The sequence below is a fragment of the Gordionus sp. m RMFG-2023 genome, chromosome 1, assembly GCF_954871325.1.
Source record: "Gordionus sp. m RMFG-2023 chromosome 1, tfGorSpeb1-WG-v2, whole genome shotgun sequence".
Lineage (NCBI taxonomy): Eukaryota > Metazoa > Nematomorpha > Gordioida > Chordodea > Parachordodidae > Gordionus > Gordionus sp. m RMFG-2023.
Window position 1 is genome coordinate 54,333,009 of NC_088775.1, and position 15,637 is coordinate 54,348,645.

General features: G+C 29.2%; 1 protein-coding gene across 1 annotated transcript in view; it reads right to left on the reverse strand.

The window, feature by feature from the left end:
* The window catches only part of LOC135927516 (vigilin-like), a 108,192-nt gene that overhangs the window by 59,549 nt on the left and 33,006 nt on the right, over positions 1 to 15,637 (reverse strand). Inside the window, exons 10-11 of the mRNA XM_065463544.1 lie at positions 10,642 to 10,893; positions 10,262 to 10,408 (exon numbers count right to left, since the gene is read on the reverse strand). Of these exons, the coding sequence (XP_065319616.1) occupies positions 10,262 to 10,408; positions 10,642 to 10,893 (399 nt within the window). The remainder of the gene's footprint in view (positions 1 to 10,261; positions 10,409 to 10,641; positions 10,894 to 15,637) is intronic.

The following is a 15,637-nucleotide window of genomic DNA, read 5'->3' on the forward strand; positions in this document are numbered from 1 at the left end:
TTACTGCATATTTTAAATATAAATGATATTTATAACAATTTTAGCCATAAAACCAATATTTAAAATGCGAAAACTCTTGGACCAGTATAGGATTATGCACAAATATAAGGAAGTGTGTTGTCTATAAAAAAAATTAGAAAGAAAAATATCAGTTTTTTTATAGCTATTTCCGAGTTTTGGTAATTATTTTCAATATAATATATTTTATATCATATTAAAGGGCTATTATAGATGTATATAATAAATTTCAAATTATTATTTTAGCTTATATATTTGAGATATTTTAAATTAAATATAGTTATTTTGGAATTTTCGTGTTTGTCAGGAAGTAAGCTGAGTTGGGATATCAAATTTTATATTTTTACTAGTTAGTGTATATATTACCATCATAGATTTTCAGAGTTATTAACGCTCCTTTTTAAAAGTAGCTAACTCCCGCTGCTAAATTTTTAAAAGAAGCTAGCTCCCGCTCCAAATAATGGAGTGGCACTCCATAGCCGCTCCTTTGATTTTCATTTTATTTAGAGAGTACTAAAACAAAATCTTATTTTTTTATTAAAAAAGTTTTAGTTATATTAAATGATATATCAAAATATTTATAATCCTTTATTAGCTTTTATAAGTAATAAAATTTCTAAATTTGAACAAACCCATGCATCTCACCTAAAACCTGTTTAGCAACACTAAACAGGAGCTCAACAGGAGCACTAGAGGGAAGCGGGGTAATTTAAAAAAATACTTTTTAATTCAGGAAATTTATCAAAAATAGTAATTTTGAAATCATTATTTATATTTGCCCAATATATTATCTTCCTGATGATCAATTTCATGGAATCCCATTGCACGGTTCCCGTGAACTAGTAGCTATTTTTGCATAAGGAATTTGTTTTCTTAAAAAATAATTAATTTGTATTTTAGTTCCAAATTTTGGGCATTTTTTATCAATTCCTAATTTGAATGCAAGATAGATAGCCGCAATGATATTTTCATCATTATAAACATTTCAAAATATGCAATAAAGTTATTTAATTAGATAATTAATTTTTTAATTCGATTTCTTCTTTTATGATGTCTGGATCCATAATATCAAAAACTATTTTTTATCATATATTAAATATTAATATGACTTACAAGATTTTCCAATATAAAAAGAAAGAAAATCTTGATGTTTAATATTTTAACTGATAAGATGAAAAAAACCAATATAAAACTCGGCTCATTTAATATTGCATAAATTTAAATACATTTTATTTTTATTGAATTTTAATTAACAAATAAAAATTAAAAATAATCTTTACTTTAGGATCTCTTATAAAATGAAAAATATATAATTAGTATAATTAGTAAACGATTACGGAAAAAAAAAATCGTATAACAAAAGGACAATATTGAGTCATAGATCAAATGTAATTAAATAAATAAAAGCGATAACAGCAAAATTATTCAAAAACTCCTTCACCTAATCATCAGGAGAGATCGAATTAATAAAACGAACATAATTAGCCTTAAGAATGGCTATTGCGATTTTCTGCCTTAAGTATTGCGAGGCTCCCCAAAATTTTTTTTGATTAGGCGGCCAACGTCTTTAAAATTTTTTTTAGCCAAATCACCATATGTAGTTAAGGTGGAGCAAATGATGGGTATGAATATGTAATTTGTGGAATCAGCGCTGTATTTGCCGATCTTAAAATTTTGAGCTCTGTTCAGAGCGTCCTTGTTAAAATTAAAGGGGGAGTTAGTGTCCAGACAAGAGAAATCCCATATTAGAAACTTTCTTTGAGACCATGGGATACGTGTGACCCCATCAGGACGCCTACTATCGGAAAATAAGCCAGAAGGCTCCATTGAGGTAGGAAAACCAGCTGACCTAAGTGCAAGAGATATGATTTGATTGCATTTCAAGTGTCGAGTTTGCCGACCGGGATTACGATTGCAATGTAAAGGATGCAGCGCCATATTGTTATCAACAATATGACATTTGCTGCATTTATATAGTAATGAAAAGGGAATGTTGAGCCTGATACATAGAGCATAGCTGAGCTCATTGGTCCAATTCGAGTTTGAAATTGGTAGATGGAAAAACATCTAAAAATTCATATCCCCGGATCTTTGATAAGTTCAATAAATGTGGATCTAGCCAGTGGTGAGAGACTCGAAATAAGGTAATACGGAGTTTTTCACAAGTGGTAAATCCCAATCCTTCTGCTTTACAGAGATCGTAAATAGGGTTGAGGTTGTGACGGATTTTGCCCATTCTCTCTTAGCTGTATTCAAAAAAGGACAGTGAACCGACAGATGTTGGTCAATTAATATACATGCCTGAAGGTGGCTAGCAATGAAAGCACATATTGAGATCGACAATGGGGATCTTATACCAAGGCCGCCATGTTTGGAAGGAAGTGTGGCTTGATGCCAAGCTATGTCTGTAAATTTGATATTTATGCAGTCGCTAAGAATGACTTTTATTCTGGTTTCGAATCTCACGAAATGTTCCCTCTCTAAAAATAATGGGCTCGATCGTAGGGCATAAAGGATTTTAGGAATGTTGAAGAAATTTCGAATAAAAAAAAGGCCTTGTGAGCCGAAAGACAAGGAAGAATGCGTTTTAAATTTTCAAAGATATCGTCCATATCGCTAAAAAAAAATTCACTGACTCCTCACCAATGGGAGAGCCCAAATGCGATAGATTTTTCAAGGGGACATGCTTAAAACCAAAAAAGTTTTGCGGAATTGTATTAATATCGCAGTACTCAGTTTTGATTTGATTAATTGCAAGTCCGAAGCTGTCAGTAGAAGTCTTAATAATATTGATAGCCTATACCACCTCTGCAGATTCGCCAGAGATGACCCCATCACCAATATACCATAAGTGTAAGGGTAGCGTGCAGTCATTGTTTATTTTAGTAATCAAATCATGGATACCAAGACAAAATAATATGGAGCCTAGGGAATCACCTTGCTGAAATCCTTCAGAAGAGGTTATGATATGATGGCCAAATACCAAATGTGATGGTTTCTTATAAGATGAGAGGATATAGTTTGTAAAAATTGGGAAATGTTTTATAAATTGTGAAATTATTACTTTTCTGTGTATGCTATTGTAAGCATTTGTAAAATCGATTTTTAATGTAAAGCAGTTGTAGTATTTTGAGCATAGATACGCGTTATATGTACAGCTACTTCAGCAGCCTGAGCTCGTACCAAACCAACCCAAAATTGAAGAGGAAGAAGTATATTAGATACTTGTGCAGAAATTCTGCTAGCTATTAACTTTGAATATAATCTCCTGTATAAAGCACCAACAGCAAGAGGCCTAATATCACCATTCTTTTTTCTCAGGGCGACAAGTTTGGCTCCAAAAAAGAGGGCCCTTGCAAAATCTGGGACCTCACCATTAATGACCTTGTTGCATAATTGAGTTATTTTATCCAATAAAGAGGTTTGACTGTTGAGGATGATAGTAGTTAAATTTTGAAGATATAAAGGTTTGATAACTTCATCCAGGAGCCGCGTCCTTCTGAAAAAATCTCACTGATTTATATACTTCTTCCGAAGTGAAAATTGGAGAAGGGTGGTTCTTGGTTTCATTAATCATTATAGCTTCCAGTGTCTGGGGATGCTTGTCTAGTAGTCTTTGGTATGACACTGCGTCCACTGGAGCAAGTGTGTCAAAGGAGCTACATATTCTGAGAGCACCATTTATGTCCAAATTGTTTATTTTGTTATCGATTAGCTTCACCTTAAATTTTAAATGGTTCGGTTTTTTGTTGCAGGTATGAGTTATGATATTATGTGGTTCATAATTAGCATTAGAAGATGCTAGTTTAATATTCCTAGTGAAAGAATTACCATTCGCAGCAGGAATTTGGAAAGATTTGTGACCAAATAAAAGGAAGGCTGACCACACATCCTTAGAAGAGAAGTTCTTTAATAGCCTATCAATGCATTGGGCATAATTGAAAGAAACAACTTGTCTGTCACCTCTTGGAATTCTGGAGATCAGGCGAGGTTTGGGAAGGCCAAGGAATTGGTCAATGAAGGAATTAGTGATATGAATGTCAGGATTAGATTCGTGAATGATTTAATAATATTTAAAAAATAATTTAAACATTAAATTTAAAAGAGCGGCGGAGCGACGTTCCTCCACTCCAGCCCTAAAAGATGCTATCTCCCGCTCCAACTAATTTTTAGGAGGAGCACTCCAGGTGAAAAAGTGTAGCGGCGTTCCAGGAGATCCGCTCCTTAGCAACTGCAAATTTTAAAAGTAGAAGGGAGTCGGGTTGAATCTTCAGTTGATTTGATATGGAATACAACATATCAATTTTCATATTAGAAAAATTATGAGGTTTGGATGTATGAAAAATATTTATGGCGTTGTAATTTATCTTTAAATATTTTCTTACCAATAAAAATTAAAATATTTAGTTGTATTCTTTATTATAATAATCTTTGTTTTTAGCGTTTTTACCATTTTCGCCATGTAAAAAAACTTGGAATTCCAATTTTTTTTAGAAGACTAGTATTTGTGATAACTGTGATGGCTAGGCCTGGTTGAGAAAGGAGGGTTTAGATCAGGGTAGACTCAAGCAGTAAAAATTTCACCAAAAATGACAAGTCTTATATAATTATTTCAAACAAGAAAAGCGATGCGCAGTGCGTTCGTACGTACATAGCAAAAAAAATGAATTATTAGGGCTACCACTCACACGAATGCAGTCAAAGAAGTTAACTGTGAGAAATTGCAAAAATGAATTATTAGGGCTACCACTCACACGAATGCAGTCAAAGAAGTTAACTGTGAGAAATTGCAGGGGATTAGTTGGAATGTTGTTGAGCAAGAGTATCGAGTTAGGGAACATAAAAAATAAGAGAAAGTGTGTTAACGTATGCCTACAAGAGATGAAAGGGAACCAAGGCGAAAGAGCTTGGAGATGAGTATAAGTTGTACAAAAATAGGACGGCAAGAAGTGGGTATTATAAAAACTCAAAGACAAAGTGCTCGAAGTCAAGAGGTGCTCGGATGGTCTAATATGGGTCAAGCTCGTTGATGACGGAAGTTCTTACACTATAGGTGCTTACCCTCCGCAGATTGGCTGTTCAAATGGGTATGTGGTCGATGAGAGGTAACAGTTTAAACTATATTATGGAGGGAATGGCTACGGGGTTAGAAATAAGATAGTAGAAAAACTGTTATAACTAGCTTAGGCGTACGACATGGCAGTGATCACCACGCTTTTCCAAAAAAGGGCGGAAAACTTAATAACATGTAAGAGTGGGTTTGGGTTTCATCGAAGTCAAGTTGATAATCTTCTGACCAGAAGGAATGATATTTGAAGGATCAAGGATTGGGTTATACCGGGGGGGCGAGTCGCTAGAGCTGTAGTTCCCGCAAAAGCGAAGGCAATCCCCGGATAAGATTTACCGGTTAAAGGATGAGACGTTAGCGAACCTCAATTAAACATCAGGAAGGGTATGGGAAATTGAGCAACAGTACCTGGAGCAAGATGGCATCAGGAATGAAAGGTAGTACCGGAAAGGAGTCAAGGCGACGAAGGAGATCTGGTGGTGCAAGAACAAAATTGTATCGGCGAAAAGAAAATATGAAGAAGGTATAATACATCTTTTAAGCCCAAACATAAAAAAGTTTAGTGTAAGGGTAATAAAGAAAATAGTAGCGATGGCAAAAAACGGCGTATAACGAGATGGTAAAGAAATTGGACTTGAAAGAGTAAGATAATGTAATGTACAAATTAACAAAAAGCAAGGGTAAAAATCCGTGGACATTGGGGATATGAGCAACTTTAAAGAAGATAGCAAAATCTCACTCTTAAATAAATAAAACTTTTGAGGATACCATGTAAAACAATGTTTTGTTGAGCTGTTCTGATAACACATCTTTAGCCGAATTTTAAAAATATAAAAGGTAGATAGGAAGAGATATTTATGAAAAATGCAATAAATGGTATTAAAAGCTTTCGACAGTCAATCTTGAAGGCAATTTTTTAAGGATTGATTGAAGATAGAGGTGATGAAAATCTATTTTGCAATCTACGTTAATTCCGATCCAGATGTTCTTTGATTCAAAAATCTATACGGTAAGTTATATAAGCATTCACCAACTAGCCTATAGACGATTTTCAAAATCAACTATTTTTCTTTGATATATTATAATCATATGTGGCAAAAAAAGATCCAAAAAATGCTAAATTCAGATTTATTAGACGGTATCTCTTAAACCAACCACCTATGTCACAATAGCTCCGAGCCGGCAGATCTCTTATATTATATATAGTAATTATAAATAAAAAATAATGGTAAAAAGAAAAATTCAGCTTGAATTAGATTAGGCACATTTCTAAACTGAATTCCATTCTCATTATCTATTAAACCGTTATATACTACGCCCATATATAATAAGTGACTAAGAAATTTTTATTTATATGCATTTTAAAATTATCAAAAATAGCATATAACACAAGAAATATTTTTTTATTAAAATTCTATAAAGATTAAAATATAAGATGATAAAATTTTTTATTAATAGTATATCCATCAAAGCCTTTGATAGTCATAGTAGTACAAAAAGTGTTCTAATTTTTTAAAATTCTTTTATTTTTTAGGTATTTGTTATTAATTATTTTAAAAAAAAAATTATATCCTTTTTTATACATTATTATAAGTTTTTTTTAAAGTGGAGAGCTAAAATTTATTTTTGCACATAATTTAAAACAATGATAATGATAAAATTTCAAAATATTTTATTTCTAACGTTAAATTTTTTATTCATATATTTCAAATATAATATTAACAATTAAAAATTATAATATATCCTATAAAAACACAATACAAAATTATATTCAAACAAGCCACCAAAACGGGCAGTAATTATATTTAAATATATCAATTTGTATTTTTTTGTCATAGGCATTCTCCGGCCTCCAAAGTGTGGATTCGTATAATATGGGGCCAAGTAGAGGCAAAATTTCCACTAGTGGGTGTGGCAATTGGAGTAAAAATAAAGTTATCCGATGTTTTATATTTGCTTATTTTTTTGTTTCGGCTATTGCTAGATATTTGTGGGGAAAATGGTAACACAAGTATAATCCCATATGAGAGATTTACCCATAGCCAATGGGGTTAGTTGTGAGGTCATCATCTGTTGAAAGGTTTTAAAATATTGGGAATTCGAGCTATTTTTAGGAATAGAATGAAAAGTTAATTTAATGATCGATGATGCTGTTGACGACCCTGACTTTTAATATAATTTAACCCTTAGCGTTAACTGGTATGTTACAATTCAGGCAACCATGTAAATCATATGTGGAAATTCTTTTTGACACAAGCCCTGGCTCAAAATATTTTTTGCAATTTTCAAGCTCGAGCCTGGCCAAAAATATTTTTAAATTCTTAGGTCCTACTCAAATTTTTATTTTAAGTTCGAGCCCAGCCCAAAATTTTTATTTAAAAAATTATGAATCAAAAGCATTTTTATGAAAATAAACGAAGATTGTCTTGTCCTTATCACAAATAAATTCCAATTATTTATTTTGATAAAACATCATATTATATTATTATATTTTTTTAAATATTTTACAAGCTCGAGCCTGGATTGATTTTTAAAAAAATGAGGCCCAAGCTAGGTTCGGCCTTAAATATTTAAATAAGATTTAGAGCTCTACAAGGTCTAAGTGTGGGCACTATTTGTATGACTTAAGAGGAAAAAAATCATTCCGATATTTTTATAAAATATTAGGGTATAGTATGCATAATACACTGTTATTACCTCCAATTGGATAATTTATTATGAGAGGAATATGTATCGGTATCGATTTCAATGCATTTTGTATGGTTAACAACTCTGTATTTAAAAGACTAAACGATAAAAATTATTGCAGCTTTTAATGCACATGCCTTTTAAGTTTTAGGCCAATGATATTATAGCAATATATTTATATTGGTCCCAAAATTTGTATTTTAACAGAAGATAAATACCTCTATAACAGTGGCGTAGCTAGGAATTTTCCTTAGAGGGGGTCCATACATATAAAATCTGGGGGCTTCGCTTCCCAGACCCCCTTTAACGGGCCTTCGGCCCTTTTGCCCGGCCTTAGGCCGGGTTTACCTTACAAATCATAACTATATCTTCGATAATATATAATAAATATATTTTTTAAATGCATCATGTTATTATAATTTAGTAGATTATTCTCAATGACTTTATAATAATACTATCCAGAATAATTTCAATAGCATCCTTCCACAAACATCAAAACCAGAAAAATATAATTCATATAAAATCACTTTTAAGTCTTTTGAACGTATAATCTCAAAAAAAAATTTGCTCTGGGAGGGGTCCAAACCCGAAAACCACCCCCGTAGTTACGCCACTGCTATATAATTTTTTTTGAGTCTATAGATCTATATGAATTCATTAGTCTATCATCATATCATACTAATAAAAACAAAGAACGTGACTATAGGTAAATAATTTCCATATAAATGAATCTATTCTATTTTATAAGAATAAAAAGCATTTATGTGGATAAGAATATTTTATTTTTTGATTCATAGATCTAACGAGCAATTTGGGAACGGGTATACTAATAAAACAAAGAACGTGACTATAAATAAATAAATCTATTCTATTTTATAAGAATAAAAAGCATGTATGTGAATAAGAATATTTTATTTTTTGATTCAGAGATCTATCCAGCAATTATCTGGGAACGGGTGGTGGTGAGGGGGGATTATTAGGTGGTTTCCCCCATATATTTTATTGATATTCCCTTCAAAAATTCCGTCTAGTAGTAGGGCATATTATTAATTATCTTTTCATATTCCATAGTTTAAAAGATTCGATGATGGCCATTCTAAAAGAGTATCCTTCTATTAGGTACCCATTTTTAGTCAAATTCTTTATAAAAAATGGTGTCCCATCTTGCTGAAAATCATATCATATAAAGAAATAAGACAAGAATAATTAGGTTAAGATGCTGAAAGTATCTCTGAGAAATTAAGGCAAAATTTTTAACACCCTTGGACCAATAAATTCCTATATTATTATTATTTCTGTATATTTAAAGTTAATTTTAAACAACCTGGATGAAATTCTCTTGGTTTGGATTACATTATCGTTAACAATACCATATTTCACTTCAAAAATGTATCGAAAAAAAGATTACTTTATTCCATTATTGTAACTAGTGATATTATTAACAAGAGTTCATTGTAACTCTTTATTCCCTTTCTGGATTTTAATTAATAGTGGAGATTTTTCTTGTCTAAGTTAAAGGATAGGCTAGGAAATAATAAAATATTTTTATATATAAAATATTATATTTTATAAATTTCTTTTTCGAAAAATATTTTTTTATAATCTACTATTACTCCTATCAATCAAGGTGCTTATTGCCAGGATGACTTTTTTAAAATATCTAATACAGGACATGATCTTTTCAAAACTTGTTTATATGGTCTTCATCTAGATTTGTTAGTTGAAGAAGATTGACTTCCAGAAGATTTAGTAGTTATACAACGAATTAACTATAAAGCACAAGAAAAATTTTATATTGTAATTTTCATTGGCAGATACAATTATTAAATTGCATATTTTTTATGTAAGGTTTTACCAAGAATATTAAATTTTAAATATTATAAATAAATAATATCAACTGATTTAAAAATATACTGAGCAGTTTTATTATGTTAAATATTTCAATATATCGTTTGAGGGCGTAGATTATTAATCATAAAAAAATTTTCAGAAAATTATGAACTACCATTTAATTTAATTTTTTAATTATAAAACCTATTTATATTAATTACTTAAATTTTATACCATCTTGTAGTTAATCTTTATAGGGTTTTAATAAGTAAAAATATTTATTTAAATTTTATTTTTATTGAAATTTTAAAATGTACACAAATAAAAAAATCGTCCGTCAGAAATCGATATTATATGAAGTATAATAATATATCGTCGGTCTAGAATTAGAGTGCTCCACTCGACATTTTCTAAATTTTTGAGTTAGAAGTGGATAATAACTTTTATTCCCAATATATATAAAAATAAAAACTAGATTAAAAAATATTAATTTTTGCTAAAGTTATAGCTGTCAAAATTGATCAATAAGCTTTTCCTATATTTGATTTTAAACTTTAATGTTGATTTCTCATTTAAAACATTTGCGCATATGGAGCACTCCAATTCTAGGCCGACGATATTACAAAATGTTGTAAAATCATATATAGTATATAAAACGTCATATACAAAGGTAACAGATGTAGGGAAAGTGAAATGGAGCGTGGGGTATGATTGTCGTAGATGTCGTTTGTAGCGATTTTGGGAAGCTTGTGCAAGCTGAGCAAAATTATGTGAGTAAACCACGTCAACAAATGAAAATTGAGCCTTGAAATATAAAGGAAAAATAACATCAAAAATAAAAGTCTAATGTAAAAAATATGGCAAATAAGATGAATTAAACAACCTAGGTTTAAATAAGAATCCAATCAAAATTTTAAAATTTTTATTAGTTTATAATATATAATACCTATTTTAAATCATAATTCAAAATTTGAAAATAGCGCTTAAGTGAAACACTACGCTCTAATACTCAAGCAACGATGTGACACTAAACTTACAAAAAATTTCTTGAGTTCTTCTAGCTGAGAAACACATTCCTGGACCGCCGATTTGGAACCCCTAATTTTGATGAGTTCCTCCATACTCCCATTTGTCTCATTCTGTGCGAGGGAATTTTTGCGGACTGGGAGGCTTATAATTACCTCTTCGGCAAACCTATCGCGCAATTCTTTTATTTTCTTGCCATTTGAGCCTATAAGGAGCGACATGTACCTCGATTCCATGGGAATTTCAACGGATAATTCATTTTCCTTTTTTTAAAAAAATAATTTAGGGAAAGTAGAAAAATAGGGCTGAGCCGATCCACATATTTTTCACCGATCCAGTCCGATATTGGTTCAAACCCGACCCGATACCGATATTTATACTGATTTTTCACCACTCCTCTTTGAGCCAAATGTAATTAAGAAATCTATATTTTTTATGCAAAAAATCGAATTATGCATTTAATTTAATTTTTTATTTCTACAATTAAGACTATAATTAATAAAAAATTATTATAATAGATAAAAAAATATTATAATAATGTAAAATAAATATACATAATATAATATAACAAAAAAAAAGAAAAGTAAAAAGATCGAATCGGTTTCTTACAGGTATCGGACTGATCCGATATTTTTGGAAAACGTTAAATATCGGTGCTGATCCGATCCGATTAATATCGGCACAGCCCTATTAAAAATGATAAATTACTTATATGGTTTAATGAAATCTTAAAATTCAGACATGCAATAACCTGTAGGGCACCGCTAGATATTTTCGGCGATTCCAAGATGCCAATTCAAAAATTATCGGCGGAGGCAGAAAATTTCATTTATACATTATAAAATTTTAAATGGAATAAATTATATTAATATATATGTCGTATTGGGATACGGAATCATGTGGGATTCGGAATCCCAACGTGGGGATTCGAGATCTTGAATCCCCATGTATATTTTTTTTAAACTTTTAAATTATATTTTTTCTTCCTTTTTTTGGCGTCTGGCTGGCACCAGAAAATTTCATTTTTTAGAGATATTTTATTTTCTGTTTTTGTAAATTTAAATATAATAAAATCATAAATATTTTCACCTGAATATATATTTTTAAAAAATCCGAATTATAAAAGTTATTTATTGCAACTCATTTTGCAATTGCACAATAATGTTTCCCCATAGTTTGTGACAGAGAAGCTCCTAAATATTTTTAACAGCTTAAATAAAAAATTAATATATTTTATATACATCAATTAATTAGAGGAGTATATGTGGTTACTATAAAAATAACTTATATTATCTATGATTGATATATCTTTGTTGGGAACTTAAAAGATTAGAGGCAATAAATGGTGATGAAATTCTTCCAGCACACGTTCCTACCCATTATTTTATTTTGTTTAATTTTTAATACATTCCCTTCTAAATTTACAGATATTAGTTCTATCTGTCCAATGGATAGATATTAACATGTGATCACCTAATAAAGTTATTTTGTCCAATTATTTGTGAATAAATTAAGTTTTAACGCTCACGATCATTTAAAAAATAAAAGAAGGGCCCTTTTTAAAATATTAGAAATACTATTCCCGTATTGTTAGCATAACTATTTTTTCATGTATAAATTATCATAAATTTATTTTTAATATGAATTAAGAATCGTATTGGGCGTGATTTTTTTTTCATAAAATTTCTAAATAACATTTTGAAAATTTATTTCTGTCTTTGTGAATTTATATTAATACAATTATTTTATTTTTAATTTTAATTTAATTTTTTTTTAATGCCTCAATTTTCTTTACCAAGCAAATACAGAATATAATTTATTTAAAATCACATTAAAAACACCCAAATACAAATCTATTCAAAATATACCGTCAAAATTAAAATTTAAAGTATTTTCATACTTATATACTTAGAAAACGAATCTTTATTTTGTAAAAAAACAGTTATTATAATATCCAATATTCATTCAATATTAAAGGTTCATCATAATGACAATAATCATCCTAGTGTTAATACAACGATTAAAAATATTGAAACAATATCGCATGATAGAATATATCCAAAAATTTTCAATATTCACGATTTAAAAAAATTTTCCAGGCTGAGTTTAGGGCGATCTATTTTTTATTTAAAAAATCAGTAAAAGCTAAATAATTTTAATATAAATAAATATAGATAGCGATTTTTCTTGATAATATGGAAATGAAGATTATATTTTTAACGATTAGGGAAAGAGGGGGATCACATGTTATTATAATTTCATAGGACAGATTGAACTAATATCTGTCCTAAAAATTTAGAAGGTGAACAAAAAAAAATATGGGTAGGAACGTGTGCTAGAATTTCAACAAAATTTATTGCCTCTAATCTATATAAAACTATAAAATTAAATGATTTTAAGTCCCAACAAAGATATATAATTTATTTTTATAGTAACCACATATACTCCTCAAATTAATTGACGTACATAAAATTAATTAATTATTTATTTAAACTGCTAAAAATATTTAGGAGCTTTTCTGTCACAAACTATGGGAAAACATTATTGTGAAATTGCAAAATGAGTTGCAATGAATAATTTTTTATAATTCGGATTTTTTAAAAATATATATTCAGGTGAAAATATTTATGATTTTATTTTATATAAATTTACAAAAACAGAAAATAAAATATCTCTAAAAAATGAAATTTTCTGGTGCCAGCCTGATGGCAAAAAAAGGACGAAAAAAATATAATTTAAAAGTTTTAAAAAATATACATGGGGATTCGGAATATTTTTTAAAAAAAATTCCGAATAAAAAGTGGGGATTCAAGATCTCGAATCCCTACGTTGGGATTCCAAATCCCACATGATTCCGTATCCCAATAAGACCGTATCAGGTCAATTCAGCGAAACTTTTATCGCGAAACACTTTTTCGCGAATGTCGTTTATCGCGAAAAGTTTTTATAGCTAAGGTAAAATCGCGAAACCAATTCTGTGAATTTATATCTGCGAAACAATTATAGCGGACAATTTCGCGAAGCCATTGTCGCTAATTTATTTCCGCGAAACCTTAACCGCGAATTTATTAGAGCTAATATATTTTAGCGAAACATTTTACGCGAACACTTTACAGCGAATTATTTATCGCGAAACATTTATAGCGAAAACAATTTCGCGAAGCCATTGTCGCGAATTTATTAGAGCGAATGCATTTTAGCGAAACATTTTACGCGAACACTTTACAGCGAATTTTTTATCGCGAATATGTTTGCTCAAAGTCATTATCACGAGCGCAACACCACTAAACAATAAATATATTGTGAATGCATTTATTTAAAAGAAAACAACATATTATTTATTATTTGATGTTTTTTTAATAAAAAATGATATGCTACTATTGTAATATTATTTTTGTTACAATTTATTAGTGATTTTCACGCCCAAAATTTTAAGTAAAAAATATTTCCTGAAGTTCAAAAAGATTTTTGAACATATTATGATAAAAATTTTAAATCTTCTTTGTAAATATATCTTTTTATGAGGAATTCTTTTGTGAAATTTATTATAAATATACAATTTTTAGGTGAAATCTTTTATAGTTTTTTTTATCATTTTTGTAAAATTATCTATTTCTTAAGTATATTAAAAGAGGTGGGTTTTCTAAATAATTTTTCTTAAAATATTTATATTTAACTTATTTATGTTATTTTATGATCTTTTTAAGGATAATATTTTAATGTGACAATTGTCATATTCGTTATTTTTAAGATTTTTTTACTCAAAAGGGTAAAAATATAATTTGTATTGTAAAGATGTTAAATTATAAATTCAAGGAAGATGTTCCTTGGAAATATGGCAATTATCATAATCGGTATTTTTAAACATATTAGATTTTTTTAACGCTAATGGGCAAAAATATGTATTTTTAACATGTTAAATTATAATTTCAATTAGGATGTACCATATAAAAGCGACAATTGTCATAATCATTATTTTTGAAGTTTTTTACAATTTTTTGACATAAATGGGCAAAAATATAAGTTGTTACATGTTAAAATAAAATTTCAGTAAAGATGTACCATAGATATAAGTTACAATTATCATAATCGTTGTTTATAAAGTTTTTTGAATTTTTTTGTTAAAAATGGGTAAAAAAATTTAGATTGCAAACATGCTAAATTAAAATCTCATGAAGATCTACCATTGAAAAGTGACAATAGTCATAATCGTTATTTTTAAAGTTTATTAACCAAAATGAGTTAAAATAAGTATTGCTAGTATGTTTAAATAAAACTTCAGTGAAGATGTACCCTAGATAAGTGACAATTATCATAATCCTTATTTTTAAACTCTTTAACGTTAAATGGGTAAAAATATAGATTGTAAACATGTAAAATTAAAATTTCATGAAGATGTACCATAGAAAAGCGATAATTGTCATAATCGTTATTTTATAACTTTTTTGAATTTTTTTGACGTAAATGGGCTAAAATAAATATTGCTAACATGTTTAAATAAAATTTCAGTGAAGATGTACCATAGATAAGTTACAATTGCCATAATCGTTGTTTATTTTGAATTCTTTTGTTGTAAATGGGTAAAAGTATAGATTGTAAACATGCTAAATTAAAATTTAATGAAAATGTACCATTGAAAAGTGACAATTGTCATAATCATTATTTTTAAAGTTTTTTTACAATTTTTTGACGTAAATGGGGAAAAATATAAGTTGTTACAGATCTTAAGGCAAAGTGGATATATTGACAAGAAGACCATGATGCTATCGTTAATCGTTGACAAATTATAGCCAATTGCTTATCAAAAATTTATTATAAGATAAAAAATCGAACAAGAAGTCGTGGAAACCATCGTTACTCGCAGACAAATTATCGTCAGTGGTTTACCGTCATTAGTTACTAGAAACCGTTAGAAACAAGCAAAGACTAGGATAATGTGGGAGTAAAACGAGATATAATTAAAAGAGCTAGAAGAATGTATCGGGAACCATGCCTTACTCGCAGAAT